The 15,328-nt window shown below is 42.5% G+C and overlaps 2 protein-coding genes across 8 annotated transcripts in view; one reads left to right on the top strand and one right to left on the bottom strand.

Annotated features, from left to right (window-relative positions):
- Positions 1 to 2,648: 2,648 nt before the first annotated feature.
- On the top strand, positions 2,649 to 6,634 carry OPN1SW (opsin 1, short wave sensitive). Its single transcript, XM_025379936.1, has 5 exons — positions 2,649 to 3,003; positions 3,287 to 3,455; positions 3,780 to 3,945; positions 4,570 to 4,809; positions 5,785 to 6,634. Exons 1-5 carry the CDS (start codon positions 2,649 to 2,651, stop codon positions 5,902 to 5,904), a joined length of 1,050 nt encoding a protein of 349 aa, XP_025235721.1. The 3' UTR covers positions 5,905 to 6,634.
- A 96-nt stretch (positions 6,635 to 6,730) lies between these two features.
- CALU (calumenin) overlaps positions 6,731 to 15,328 on the bottom strand; it is a 34,727-nt gene continuing 26,129 nt past the window's right edge. For 3 of the 7 annotated variants that reach the window (XM_025379276.1, XM_025379278.1, XM_025379280.1), the window contains 2 exons: positions 10,796 to 10,995; positions 6,999 to 9,402 (listed from right to left, as the gene is read on the bottom strand). In XM_025379276.1, coding sequence (XP_025235061.1) covers positions 9,298 to 9,402; positions 10,796 to 10,995 — 305 coding nt within the window. In that variant the 3' untranslated portion in view covers positions 6,999 to 9,297. Of the gene's footprint in view, positions 6,784 to 6,998; positions 9,403 to 10,795; positions 10,996 to 15,328 lie in introns of those variants that run through there. The other 4 variants (XM_025379277.1, XM_025379279.1, XM_025379281.1 and 1 more) reach the window with 4 other exon arrangements.

Below are 15,328 nucleotides of genomic sequence, written 5' to 3'. Positions count from 1 at the left end.
GGTCACAGAAGTCTTCTGTGTTGCTGATTGCTGTGGTGTGACAGCAGAGGAAAATCAGTCTGGGTATTTTCCTAACTCAGTTTACCTCTCTTGTGCTATCTGGGAATCTTCAAAATGATGATACTGAGCAAGTTCCTATCATGAGGGGGTTGGAAAATCCATAACTATTGGCTCAGATCCTACTGAGGAGATGCTGGAGACAGGAGAGAACTATGTTGTTTTGTGTCAGGTTTCATTGATTTTTCTCCATTCTTTATTCATTTCAAATTTCATTGTTTTATGCTCTGCTTTTTAGTATCTCCCCCTATTTATTTTAGATTTGATTCACTCTTTCAGCTTCTCAAGGCGAAAGATTAAATTTTAAACATTTATTTTCCAGTATAAATACTTAAAGCTATAAATTTTTCTCTAAGTACTGCTTTAGCTGCCTCCTTCCATTTCCAATACTTTTTTTTATTGTTATTCAGCTCAAATTCTTTCAAATTTTCCTTATGATTTCTCTTTTGACTCACAAGGTATTTAGATGTATATTGCTTATTCATAAGCGTTTGGGAATTTTCCAGATATCTTTTTGTTATTGATCTATCTGTAAATTCACTGATCCCTTCTTCTGCTGTCCAATCTGCTGTTCAGCCATCCAGTGAATTCTTCATTGGACATGTTGTAGTTTTCAGTTCTGGAATTTCCATTTGGTTATTTTTATTTTTCCCATTCTTCTGTTGAGATCCATTAACTCACGATGATCATCTTTTTCCTTTCAGTTCTTGAATATAGTTATATCACTGTTTAAAGATTTTTCGGCTGGTGCCAACTTCTTGGGTCATCTCAGGTTCTGTTTCTACTGACTGCTTTTTCTTTTGGCTATGAGTCATATTTTCCTCTGGGTTTTTTTTTCTTTCACATGCCTTATAATTTTTCATTGTATATTAGACATTGTAGATAGTGAACTTTAGAGACTGGATTATCTTCCATTGAGGAGTGTTGATTTTTGTTCTAATAAGCAGTTAACTTACTAGTTGATCACCTTGAACCTGCTGAGGCTTGGTTTTATCTTTTGCTAGTGTGAGTTAGCTTTGGCTTTGCCCTTACTCTCAGAACAAATATTTAGTCCTGGGATATAGATTTTAGCTCTATGGTGTGCCTTTTGGGAGTTTTAAGTGGAAAGCCCTAAGTGTTTACCCAGACCCTCTGACTTGGGATTCAAATTCAAACTCTACAGTCAAAATCTGTGTAGCTCTTTCAGACCTCCAGTGGTTGTCTTTTACTGGGCTCTTGGAAATTCCTCCATCCAGTTTAGCAGTCAGCCTGTGATCTGAGGGGAGTTTATATGCAGATTTAAAGACTTCGCCTTCTGTGGCTTCCTTCATTCCAGGAAATCTACCTTCAGGTGTTCTGGAGCCCCAAACTGTCTTCTGTCCTCTGACTCTTCAAGCCAAAAAAGGCTGGGGCTTTCTGCTCAAGTTCTAGCTATCCTGTGCCATTTTTACTCAGGAGTACACTCAGGGAAAAAAAAAACAAAAACAAAAAAACCCAAAAAACAATGTAGACGTTTCTTTTCATTGAAGAGTTGAGTTCCTTTCAGTTTCTGCCTGCTTTGGATACTTTAGGTGTTTTCAAAAAGTTGTTTTCATATTGTGTCCAGTTTACGATGCCTAAGGGTGCATTCATCTAATAAACCTTTCTGCCATTACTGGACCATCCTTTCACTTTTTAACTTATTTATACCTAAAGCGTGTCACATTTAACTCATCTATATATTTATGATCTGCTGAGGTGGAAAAGATTCATTCATAAAGCCTAAAGTGTAGTACCGAGTGCAAGTGCAGGTGGAACTTGTCACTGGGGTGGGCTGCACAGAAGAGGTCTTTGTGAGGTAGGCTGTGAGGGCTAGGTAAGACTTCAATGAACAGACAGGAGGAAGACTGTGGTGACTTGTTGAGCTGAGGGTAGGGGTGGGCATGAACATGGCGTGAGGACAGTGAACAGACCCGCCTCCCTGTCTGGAGGTCTGAGTAGGAAAGGCACACTCTTTGAGTGGATTCAACACAAAGAAATGGAGGCAGCCTGGCTCAGGGATGCCCTAGACCTCTAGGCATTGTCAAGTTGCCTAAGTCCTGTTCCATCAAGGCTGTTTACTGATGTGCTTCTAGGGCACTCCCCATTCCCAGCCCTTTCCTCCAGCCCGAGGCTGGTTCCCAGCCTCTCAGGGGAATTAAAATGGGCACCTTCCACAAAGGGGCAGATGAGGTGAGGAAAACTTAACCGATACAGTTGTGCCAGAAGCCAAAACAAAAGGCGTGCCCTTTCTATAGCCCCATTAAAAGAACAGCAAAAAGGTGGAAGCATCTTCAGTGAATATGGGTCAGCACCTCCCAGACCTCAGGGAGTTCACTTCTATTCATTCCAGCACCCAGCATTGCATATCCAGATTATTTGAGCCCAATCTTTTATCCTCTGAAGAACACAATCAGCTTTGGGGCCACAAAAGGTTTAGGTAGTGGTTTAGCGATTTCTAATCCCAAACTTTGTCCTTGGGAGGTTTAGGATTAGTATTGATCATTCACAGAGCCCAAGTGTTTTCAGAGGAGGGGTTTTCTGGGGTGGGAGGATCACCTATAAGAGGACTCAGAGGGGGGTGTGGGGCATCCATGAGAAAGATGTCAGAGGAAGAGGAGTTTTTTCTGTTCAAAAATATCTCTTCAGTGAAGCCGTGGGATGGGCCTCAGTACCACATTGCCCCTGTCTGGGCCTTCTACCTCCAGGCAGCTTTCATGGGCACTGTCTTCCTTGCAGGGTTTCCACTCAATGCCATGGTGCTGGTGGCCACAGTGCGCTACAAAAAGTTGCGGCAGCCCCTCAATTACATTCTGGTCAACGTGTCCTTTGGAGGCTTCCTCCTCTGCATCTTCTCTGTCTTCCCTGTCTTTGTCAACAGCTGTAAAGGATACTTCGTCTTTGGTCGCCATGTTTGTGCTTTCGAGGCCTTCCTGGGCACTGTAGCAGGTACTGCAGGGAAAAAGGGGTTACGGGAAGGCAAAGGTTGCTACTCCACTGGAGGGGGTCCTTAAAGAGGAGTCTGGGGGAAATGAGTCTGGTGCTTTTTAAAATACTGGGGTACAAAGCAACCCAGACTACAAGTTTGGCCAAAATAGGATGTTTGTGTCTTCACTCCAAATGTCAGTCCAGTCCTGTCTCTCTGTGCTTGCTCCACCCAATCTGTCTGCCACTCTGCCAGCCAGGCTGGGTGGGGCCCTGTCTACCCCATTATCCTCACATTTCACCACAGGTCTGGTGACAGGCTGGTCACTGGCCTTCCTGGCCTTTGAGCGCTACATTGTCATCTGTAAGCCCTTCGGCAACTTCCGCTTCAGCTCCAAGCATGCACTGACGGTGGTCCTGGCTACCTGGACCATTGGTATTGGCGTCTCCATCCCACCCTTCTTTGGCTGGAGCCGGTGAGAGTGCAGGGCAGCGATGCTGACTTAATTAGCTCAGGTTGATGTGGGTGGAAAGAGAGCTTGGGTATAACTATTTAATCTTTGACCTCTACTTTTTAAAGAGTTGTAGTATGAGGTGAAAGGGCAGTGGGAGACGAGTGCTAGCATTTACTCTGCAGTTGGAATTGCTGTAGCTTCTCCCAGTCAGGACAGAAAACCCCCCTGCTTGAAGCCTTTGGGCAGTCTTTGGGTTCTAAGTGGAGAACACAATCCAGGCATCTCAGCTCCCACTGCACTAACTCTTGTGGAGAGTCCAGTGAGCAAGTGTTTGGTCCTTTGCAGGTTCATCCCTGAGGGCTTGCAGTGCTCCTGTGGCCCTGACTGGTACACCGTGGGCACCAAATACCGCAGCGAGTCCTATACGTGGTTCCTCTTCATCTTCTGCTTCATTGTGCCTCTCTCCCTCATCTGCTTCTCCTACACTCAGCTGCTGAGGGCCCTGAAAGCTGTGAGTGGCATTTGATAGTCAGGGAGGAATGGGTTTGGGGCTCCACATGAGAAGGAAGAGTGCTCTGGAACATAAGATGCCTAGAAATGTCCATAGCCAGAGAGGGTATCTAAAAGCAGCAAAGAAGTGGGAGGAGGGAGAATGATGGAGATCCAAAGGAACTAGGCCAGGAGATGGGGCAGAAAAGAGGCATTCAGAGTGGATGTCCCCTCCCCCATCCCATAGAAAAGTATCCAGAGGCCGGGCACAGTGATTAACACCTATCATCCCAGCACTTTGGGAGGCCGAGGCAGGCGGGTCACCTGAGGTCAGTAGTTCCAGACCAGCCTGGCCTACATCGTAAAACGCTAAAATGCAAAAATTAGCTGGGTGCGGTGGCATGCGCTTTTAACCCCAGCTACTCAGGAGGCTCAGACAAAAGAATCACTTGAACCCGGGAGGTGGAGGTTCAGTGAGCTGAGATCGTACCACTGCAACTCCAGTCTGGGCAACAGAGCGAGACTCCAGTCTCAAAAAATAATAATAATACTAATAAAAAAATTTAAAAATTAAAAAAAAAAAAAAAAAAAAGCATCCAGAGGGCCAGGAAAAAGAGGGATGTGATGCTCTCTGTCTTCACCCCAGGTTGCAGCTCAGCAGCAGGAGTCAGCTACGACCCAGAAGGCTGAACGGGAGGTGAGCCGCATGGTGGTTGTGATGGTAGGATCCTTCTGTGTCTGCTACGTGCCCTATGCAGCCTTCGCCATGTACATGGTCAACAACCGTAACCATGGGCTGGACTTACGGCTTGTCACCATTCCTGCATTCTTCTCCAAGAGTGCTTGCATCTACAATCCCATCATCTACTGCTTCATGAATAAGCAGGTAAAGCTCTCTATTCACATTCCTGTGGTCCAGAAGACCCTGGTTCTTCTTGACTTTTAACTCGGAGCACCCTGGACTCTACTCAGGTTTCTAGGAGTAGGCGAGGGAAGCCACAAAACCCCTGAGGAGGTTGGGAAGCCCTTGGTAAGCACAGGGAGGAAGGCATGGTTATCAAGATGAGAAAATACAACCCCAGAGGAAAAGAACTTGAGTCAGGAAAACGAAGTTGCTCCAAAGAACAGGATGAGCGAAAGCACTTTATTGAAAAACTCGTGCAGCAAACCACTATGGCACATGTTTACCTATGTAACAAACCTGCACATCCTGCACATATATCCTGGAACTTAAAAAAAAAAAAAAAAAGATTCCTCTGAATTTCCAGTCCTTTCATTTAATAAGTTCTTAATCATTTCCCTTCCAACTTTTAGCCTGCATGAGCATGTGTGAAGCACAGAAATCGTACCACATGCATAAATCTCTAAAATATCTTATCATCTGAAGGTACTGGGGAATTGCCTATCCCCTATCCTGAAATCTGAGCTAATAAACACCAAACCCTAAGTGGCAAAAACCCTACTTTCAGATGGTATTGTTTCCTCAATCCCAGAGGTAGACTCAAAAATAATTTGAAACCTCCCTGGATAGAACAGAATTGGCAGTCCTTTCCAGCTGGGAGCACCTGCTAGTAATGGAGGGGCCTCTGTTGGCAGTGCTTTTATGAAGCAGGATGGTTTGTGAATTTACGAACAGTGAGGTCTCAGACTTGACCAGAATATTTAGGATTACCATAGACCCTGGAGTTGTTCTAGACTGGAATCTAGATAGTTTTCACGACGGGGAAGATAGATTCAGAACCACGTAAGGGCATTCTGGTACAAAGCATTGTGCAAGGCTTTGGTGATACACAGAATGAGGTCTTTTTTCCCATACTTCCTTGTCTGCCAAGGCTATCTCCAATTGTGCCTTTCTCTCCAGTTCCAAGCTCACATCATGAAGATGGTGTGTGGGAAGGCCATGACAGACGAATCTGACATAAGCAGCTCCCAGAAAACAGAAGTTTCTACTGTCTCGTCTAGCCAAGTTGGCCCCAACTGAGGACCCAATATTGGCCTGTTTGCAACAACTAGAATTAAATTTTAAGTAAGTTTCTATTGTCTCTGTCAGAAACCAAACTACTAAAAACACAAAAAAGATGGTAAGAGGAGTGATGGCAGTTTGGGGAGTCAATTTTTCATTTTCTTACTATTGCCTTCTTGCCTACAAAGCTACTGTTTCCACTGGGTCTATTTCAGACCACACAAAGGCCATTTCAACAATCATCAGTTTCTACTCCTAAGTGGCACCATTCACAGCACTTGGAGAACTGATTTTTACATACAAGGCAACTAAAAAGGAATATGGCTTTAAGTTTTCAGTGTATGGATACTTTCCTTTTTAGTAACTTTTTTTTTTTCCTGCTGGGGATCCATTCTGAGATGATATATACTGAATTAGAACAAACTTAAGAAAACACCTTAGAAATGGGAAAGACATAAAGAAAAAAAAACCCCAAAAACAAAAAACCTTAGTGGTCCCAAATATGTTTGAAAGAACTTCTGGATAACTGCTACAGCTTTGGCAGGAACAGCCATGTCCACAAGCCCCTGAGCAAGCACAAATTATTCCAGGTGCTTCCTCCCCATCGCATTTGGCTAAACCTTTGTATTTGTCTTAAACTGTGTGTTTACTAAAGTTAATAGTTTAATTCTCTTGAGGTTCTCAAAATGAATTTGCATGTCTTAGTACCATTTGTAAACAATACCATAATGTTAAATAAAATTGTTTTACCTTATGCTCTATACTCTCCCTCCAGGCCCCCCAAAAAGAACCTTTTTGAAATAAAAATCAAGATAAACGTGTGTGTACATTCAGAATCGCTTGTGTTTGGTATCAGATAATTATAAAACGAGCAGCAGGTCTCTCCAGTTATACAGCCTAATGGAAGTAAAGAAAGGTCATGGCTCTGGTGAGAAGGATGCTAGAAAATACCAGAAAACAGGGAGAAAAGAATAACCATTTAGGAGAAGGCAGTGCTGTCTCTGAGTTTGGGAGAACTTCAAGGAGAGTTCCCTTTCTGACATTTTACAGCATCCATACTCCTAAGCTAGAGTTCTATTTCTTAGAAAATGAAGGTCATACGTACCCCATAATGAATGTAAACAGTTTTATTTAGAAACAGATAGGTACCTGTTCACATTGCAGAATATAAAACTTGGTTTACACTCTATAAAAAATAACCAATATCCAAATTCAAGAGAGCTAGCATTCACAGAACACACAATATGGGTGTGTAGCTACTGTTCACCAGCCTCAGGCTTGATTTAAACCAAAAAAAATTCCAAAGGGATCATTCAAGATTACCATACAATGCCTCCTGCTGTCTTAGCAGATTAAGGTTTGCTTTTCAAGTGCGTGATTTTAACATAAAGTCTGGGCTCTCTGCACCTAGTGAGGTGTGAGGCTCTCTTGCCACACAGTTCACACTCACTTAACTAAGCCAGAGTTGGTAGATTATTAAATTATCACTGGTCTTATTAACAGTAAAAATGGGGAATCCAGAGGGCAGGAAATTTCCATTACCCTATATTGGGGCTAAACTGAAAAGAGTATATCCATTATCAAGAGCTCAGTACAAAGGCTGGGGTGAAGTTGCATGATACCTGGCTTTTTAACCATACCAGGGAGCCCACCTCAACATGACTGTGGAAGACCAAAGGATATACCTAGGTTCAGATTATAATAAATCACCCAGCACCACCTGAATGTATTATCCACAAAGATATAGCAATAATAAAGGTTATATATACATATATTTATCTTGGTAACCTGAGGGCTAAAAACGTGGAATACGATTCTTCTTCTCAAGAGGTCCATCTGTAAGAAAGGGACCCAAAAGGACAGTGTTTGTGTTGCATAAAATATGGGTGAAGTAGAGTTGGGAACAGAGGGTGGTTTCTTTAGCTCTTTCCGCATCTCTCTCTCTGATAAGGACTGAAAACCTGTTGATTCATGATAAACTTTTCCTTTTTTTTTTTTTTTTTGGCAGCGGGGAGAGGGACAGAGGAAGAAATGGGGTATGATGGGTCAAAGGCAGGAAGGCTGAGCCATGGTCCTCAAACCAAAGAGCCCTCTCTGTAGGTCCTCTCATCTTTGAGTGTGAGCTCAAGCTCTCCAGCGGACACAGGAAGAGGCCTGGTAGTAAGTGGTTTGCATTGTGAGGTATGAGGATCCCTGGTAAATTCAGCAGCATGTGGTTTTTGGAAATCAGCCCACAAGATAAGAACACTGCAACCAAATTCATAACTAATACTGCTAATTTAACTATTGTCCAAAAGAGAAAGGAAAGAAGAAAAAAATCCCCACTATATTGGGAGGTTCTAGGCTTTCCTATAAGTTATCCAAATAGTCTTTTTTTAATCTTATGGTTTCTTAAGAGAATTCCCATTCAGTGACCATTTCTTTCGTTAAAGGCACTTTCAATGACATGATTGGAAAGGAGTGAATTTTAATTGTGGTGAAACCAAGATTAATTCCTCGGCACACCCGGGAGGAAGAGGAACTGGATTGGGGCATTTACAGTGATTTCAACAGGCAAATAATTAAGTCGTGAGCATTTCAACAGATGCATACCGAGAAAAAAATGTTTGCCCTGAAAACACTTGTATTCTTCCTTTAGTTTTACAGCTGTTTCTATCTATAGCTCTGTAAAGAGATCACATTCACTACTTGATTGATTTTCAAGACACTGGCCCTAACTCTTCCCACTACAGCTGTGCTTGACAAAATTAGCCAACAGTCAGTACTACAAGGGGAAAAAGAATAAAATCAATTTGGGCCAAGCTTTCTTAGAGCAAAGGGATCTTTCCTTGCCCAGGTAATGGCAGGTTCAGTTGCTGGACGTGTAGCAACTGAATGTAGTATGTGGCCCCTACTACCTATGAAATGTTGGACTTTTTGACAGGCAAAACTAAGTGTTCTCTCTCTAAATATAAATTGTGGAGTATATATTTTTTTCCTTTCCTCTCTTCTGCACATTTCTTATTGATCTCAGGCTTACAAAATTAGTTAAGTGAGAATTATTAAAATCATATAAGGGGTTGAGAAAGAGTAAAGAGCTAATGTTTGTCTACATGTGTGAGTTGAGGATCTTGATCCTTCATATCATACTCCCAACCAGAGAACAAATACAAAAATAAACACGCCATGTTATACATAATATAAAGTGTAAATCTACAAACACAAGTGTACTAATAAGAGTTGTTCCTCAGAAGCACGGCTTCCCTCCAGTCCCTCAGAGAGGAGGAGGAATGGGGACGGGATGGTTTTCATTACGCCTTTTCATGTCTTAAAAAGTTTGTAATAACAGTCTCAGTAGCGCAAACAATTTCATGTGAAACCAGAAGCTGTAAAAATAAATTACTTTTGAGGAAATGAGGGTTCCTCCGCAGCTCAGAACTCATCATGCCGTACTAAGGCCTCCCCAAAATCTGTGGCCTGGCTGCCAACAAATAAGTCATACTTGTCAACGATCTCCTCCTTGGTAAGCTTGCCATCCTGAAATTAGAGATAGCAATGAATTGAAGCAGAACATATTTCCCATTAAAAATTCAGAAACACTGTTATAGAAGAATCGGGGTTAATCAGGAGTTAAGATTCTCACTTCTACTAAATTAAGTGTGAACTCAGCCCTCATTCCCCCCACATACATACAAAGAGGGAAGAAAACAGCAATTACACATCCCCTTTTTCTTTTTTTGAGACTGAGTTTCACTCTTGTTGCCCAGGCTGGAGTGCAATGGCGCAATCTCAGCTCACTGGAACCTCCACCTCCCGTGTTCAAGTGATTTTCCTGCCTCAGCCTCCCGAGTAGCTGGGATTACAGGCATGCACCACCATGCCCAGCTAATTTTGTATTTTTAGTAGAGATGGGAGTTCTCCATGTTTATCAGACTGGTCTCGAACTCCCAACCTCAGGTGATCTGCCTGCTTCAGCCTCCCAAAGTGCTGGGATTACAGGCGTGAGCCATCGTGCCAGGCCCATTAAACATTTCTTTTATCAAGAAAGTTAAAAGTGAAAGGGTGGAAAGAATATAACACAATAACTCAATGCTAGAAAGAAAGCCTTCATGAGGAGAAAACTCTCCCTTTAGAGAAAAATAGGAACATCTCCTAGACGGGGATGACTACATGCATTTCCTTTTCTCATACATCTCAGGACACAACACCTGGCTACTAAAGTGACTTTGAGCAAGAACTTAAAGCAGATCAACACTTAAAAAGGCTCTAAGATAAAAAACTGAATTTGAAACTGAAGACTAGCCTAGACAAAAGTATACTCAGAACACTAAAAATCTCCATTTTTAGACTGATTTTTCAGCTTACTCCAAGCAGGGCATTCAAATCTCCGACACAGGTGACTGGGCTTAGGGACACTACTTTGAACAAAATATCTCAGATAACTAATTGATCAAGGACAATTTGAACAGGCTCCAAAGAAAAGCTGATTTATGGCCTACACAAAGGACCCAATTAAAAAAAAAGCATATTTGATTTAAGAAGGAAACAACCAGCTTTGAGTAGAAAGAATGGGCCTGTGACAGGTAAAGGAACAAATGAAGTAACAAAGCAAAAAAAAAAAAAAAAAAAAAAATTCCTGGGGATCTAAATATACGTGATGATGCATGCTGGGCACAGGCTACACACAAAGGCTCTTTTCTGAAGCCAGATTTCCTACAATGCTATCAGGACTGGGCAAAGGGATTTCTAAAATGAGATCAGATAGCTAGTGCTGCCCTGAAAGGTTTTAATCACCAGATTCAGATAGTTGGCTGACTTAAGACTAATTAAGACCCTAAATGCTCTTTGTACCTTAACATAAACTGTTTAGATGATCCCCCAGAAGCATACTTCAATCAAGGATAGAGTGTGTAGGCCTGGCCAGACTTACCTTGTTTTGGTCTGATTCATAGACCAGGTGCCTGGCTTCTGCCTCTGCATGATCATAGTCTGAGGGAAGGATCCAGTCTTTGGTCTCTTCCTTGTCCATCTTTCCATCACGGTTCTTATCCCGAAACTCAACAAACTGCTCTCGCTCTGTCTTTACCCATTCTGGCTCATCAGTATTCCCATCATGGCTGTACATGTCACCTGGGCACACAGACATACATACAAAAGAAGGGTTTGTCTTTTCCCAAAAACTGCCTCATGCTAATCTGGCCTAACCCTTTTTCCTCATCCATTTGTTTGGAACCCAACGGCAGCTGCGAGGGTATTTTAGGCCAGAGAGACTTTAGAAAGCAAGGTATTTTCCTGAGGCTTAATTACTTATCTTGCAACAAGAATATTTCCAGCTGCTGATTTTAAGTCACATGAGAGCAAGGAGTCCTTATACCTTAATAAATGCAGAAATAAGAGGAGAGAACTACCATCAAGAAAGATTTAGACTCGTTCCCTACATTTCATTTCACCCTAAGGTAGCTAATTAAACTAGACCACTTGTTTTAGAAAGGTGTAGCCCAATTACTACAAAGAGTCCATTATACCAGTGGCCTTCAGTTGGGACAAGCATGCCCCTGGGGAAACAGGAACACTGTCAAGGAGTACATTGAGAAAGGTCAGTCAAGAGAGAATCAAATTCCAGATACTCAGTTCCACATATAGTTTTTTCCAAAAATTGATCTTCATAAGAATGTACCTCTGGCCATCAAGGTTTTTTCCCCATCTCCCCCCTTTCACAACTGCCCTTGTCCCACTTTATAAAAGAAAGGCATATTTTCATCCATTTTGAAACTACAGCATAAAAAGCTCCAAGATCATGAAAAATAAACGATTAGAAATACCAGTGTCTTGCCGGGCATGGTGGCTCACACCTGTAATCCCAGCATTTTGGGAGGCTGAGGCAGGCAGATCACCTGAGGTCAGGAGTTTGAGACCAGCCGGGCCAAAATGGCAAAAACCCCATCTCTACTAAAAACACAAAAATTAGCTGAGCATGGTGGTGCATGCCTGTAATCCCAGCTACTCGAGAAGCTGAGGCAGGAGAATCACTTGAACCCAAGAGGCAGAGGTTACAGAGAGTCAAGATCATATCACTGCATTCTAGCCTGGGCGACAGAGCAAGACTCCGTCTCAAAAAAAAAGAAAAAAGAAAAGAAAAAGAAAAAGAAATACTAGTGTCAGTCTTCAGAATGCAAATGTCTGAAAAAAATGAATAAATTCTTCTGCATGTCAAAAGGTTTTAAATTATTTGCTAAAAAACAAACAAACAAACAAAAAAAACCTTGAAAAATGGCCTGAGTTTTAGCTAAGGGATCATTAAACATAATTTTTGGGCCGGATGCAGTGGCTCACGCCTGTAATCCCAGCACTTCGGGAGGCTGAGGTGGGTGGATCACTTGAGATCAGGAGTTTGAGACCAGCATGGCCAATATGGTGAAACCCCATCCATACTAAAAATAAAAAATAAAATTAGCTGGGCGTGGTGGCCCACGCCTGTAATCCCCAGCTACTGGGGAGGCTGAGGCAGGAGAATAGCTTGAACCTGGGAGGCAGAGGTTGCAGTGAGCCAAGATCATGCCTCTGCACTCCAGCCTGGGTGACGGAGCGAGACTCCACCTTAAAACAAACAAAAAAACCCCATAATTTTTGATGATAGATTACATGATTTCTGGCATGTAACTCAAAAGGAGTTCCAAGAACTAAGCGACATTGCTATGACAAAACTTCCATTTCCATCAACTTATTTACTAATGTAAACAAGGTCTGTTAGTACTTCCTCTAAAAATAAAAATTAGGAATTGATGCTGAATCCCGTTTCACTCTAGCGATAAGTAATTGTCACCCGTGGATATGAAACTATTTGAAAAAAAAAAAAGTGTCAAAGAAATGCATTTAAAAAATATGTAAACATAAAACATTTGCAATACATGTTATTTTGTTCAATTGTGTATTAATAATTGTAATAGTAACTTAACCCAGAAGACTCTAAAAACACTTAAGAGCCAAATCTCAGAAAACCATTTTCCATATTTCAACATACATACACAATATTCTTGCAAATAAGAATGTCAAAATGACTAAGGCTTTCAAGACAAAATATGTCAGAATATAATTCTGTTGAGGAAGTAAACTGCAAATGTATCTAATAGAAGGCTGACTCGTGAGCCTGAGATCAGCCTGGGCAACACGGCAAAACACCTACAAGAAATACAAAAATTAGCCAGGCATGGTAGCGCACACCTACAGTCCCAGCTACTTGGGAGGCTGAGGCAGGAGGATGGCTTGAGCCTGGGAGGTCAAGGCTGCAGTGAACCATGATCACGCCACTGCATTCCAGCCTAGGTGACAGAGCAAGACCCTGTCTCAAAAAGAAAAAGAAAAAAAAGAAGTAGGAGGCCAGGTGGCTGACATGTATAATCTCTGCACTTTGGGAGGCCAAGGCAGGTAGAGCTCTTGAGCCCAGGATTTCCAGACCAGGCTGGGCAACGTAGGGAGACCCATGTCTACAATAATAATAATAACAAAAATTAGCTGGGTGTGGTGATGCTCTTCTGTGGTCCCAACTGAGGTGAGAGGATCACTTGATCTCCCCACCTTGGAGATCAAGGCTGCTGTGATTGTGCCACTGCACACCAACATGGGCAACAGAATGAGACTCTTGTCTTTAAAAAAGAAGAAGAAATAGGAAGAGTGTAAAATGTCCAAATTGGTGAACAGTTTATTCATTTATTTTTTCAAGACAATACCATGTGGTGACTGATAAGTAGTATAAATATCCCCAAATCCCTATAAATTTAAACAAAAAAAAGGGCAATTGGCCAGGCGCCGTGGCTCAAGCCTGCAATCCCAGCACTTTGGGAGGCCAAGACGGGCGGAACACGAGGTCAGGAGATCGAGACCATCCTGGTTAACACAGTGAAACCCCGTCTCTACTAAAAAAAATACAAAAAACTAGCCGGGCGAGGTGGCGCCTGTAGTCCCAGCTACTCGGGAGGCTGAGGCAGGAGAATGGCGTAAACCCGGGAGGCGGAGCTTGCAGTGAGCGGAGATCCGGCCACTGCACTCCAGCCTGGGCCACAGAGTGAGACTCCGTCTCAAAAAAAAAAAAAAAAAAAAGGGCAATTAAGTGATGGTCACATTTCTGCTTACCAAACACCATAACTTAAAAAAAAAAAAAAAAAAAATACAGTACCAAAGAAACATTTCCTTTTTAACTATTAAGAAATGTAAAAAATTATTAGCACTTTGGGAGGTCGAGACGGGCAGACCACGAGGTCAGGAGATCAAGACCATCCTGGCTAACACGGTGAAACCCTGTCTCTACTAAAAAATACAAAAAACTAGCTGGGCGTGGTGGCGTGTGCCTATAGTCCCAGCTACTCGGGAGGCTGAGGCAGGAGAATGGCGTAAACCCGGAAGGTGGAGCTTGCAGTGAGCTGAGATCCGGCGACTGCACCACTCCAGCCTGGGCGACAGAGCGAGACTCCGTCTCAAAAAAAAAAAAAAAAAAAGAAAAGAAAATAAATGTAAAAAATTATGGATATTTTCTTATATACCCACAATGCCACTTTCATATTTTACAAAATCAATTCGTTGGTATCATCTAATACCCAGACTGAATTTAAATTTCCTGATTATCTTTTTATTTTTTATTTTATTTTATTTTTTTTGAGACGGAGTCTTGCTCTGTTGACCGGGCTGGAGTGTAGTGGCCGGATCTCAGCTCACTGCAAGCTCCGCCTCCCGGGTTTACGCCATTCTCCTGCCTCAGCCTCCCAAGTAACTGGGACTATAGGCGCCCGCCACCTCGCCCGGCTAGTTTTTTGTATTTTTTAGTAGAGACAGGGTTTCACCGTGTTAGCCAGGATGGTCTCGATCTCCTGACCTCGTGATCCGCCCGTCTCGGCCTCCCAAAGTGCTGGGATTACAGGCTTGAGCCACCACGCCCGGCCCTGATTATCTTTTTAAAGTTGGCGTGTTCAAATTATAGAAGTTGCTACGGTATTTTGTATTTAAATTTTATAGATTTCTTTCAGAATTACTTTCAAAATATCAACGCTTATCACCAACAGAGATGATTCTTTTTCTCTTTTGAGACAGGGTCTTGCTCTGTTGCCCAGGTTGGAGTGCACTGGTGCAATAACGGTGCACTGCAACCTCAAACCCTCAGGCTCAAGTGATCCTCCTGAGTTGCTGGGACTACAGGCACACGCCACCATGTCCAGCTATTTTTTTTTTTTTTTTTTGGTATTTTTTGTAGAGACAGGGTTGCGCCATGTTGTCCAGGCTGGTCTCAAACTCCTGGGCTCAGGTGATTCACTTGCCTCAGCTTCCCAAAGTTCTCGGATTACAGGAATGAGCTACAGCATCCGGCCCAACAGAGGCTATTCTTTATAACTGTTTAAATTTCTTAATTAAATATTTCAGATGCCAGCTTTAAAACACAAAAGGAAAGCTGTTGGTCAAATTCTTTCAGGAGTTA

Source organism: Theropithecus gelada, chromosome 3 (assembly GCF_003255815.1).
Source record: "Theropithecus gelada isolate Dixy chromosome 3, Tgel_1.0, whole genome shotgun sequence".
In the NCBI taxonomy this organism is placed as follows: domain Eukaryota; kingdom Metazoa; phylum Chordata; class Mammalia; order Primates; family Cercopithecidae; genus Theropithecus; species Theropithecus gelada.
Note: the sequence above shows the minus strand (reverse complement) of the source record. Positions and strands in the feature narration are given on the sequence as shown.

Coding starts and splice junctions, on each gene's coding strand:
- OPN1SW (XM_025379936.1), top strand. CDS start 2,649: ATGAGAAAGATGTCAGAGGAAGAGGAGTTTTTTCTGTTCAAAAATATC. Junction 3,004..3,286: donor CTTCCTGGGCACTGTAGCAG/GTACTGCAGGGA, acceptor ATTTCACCACAG/GTCTGGTGACAGGCTGGTCA. Junction 4,810..5,784: donor ACTGCTTCATGAATAAGCAG/GTAAAGCTCTCT, acceptor CTTTCTCTCCAG/TTCCAAGCTCACATCATGAA.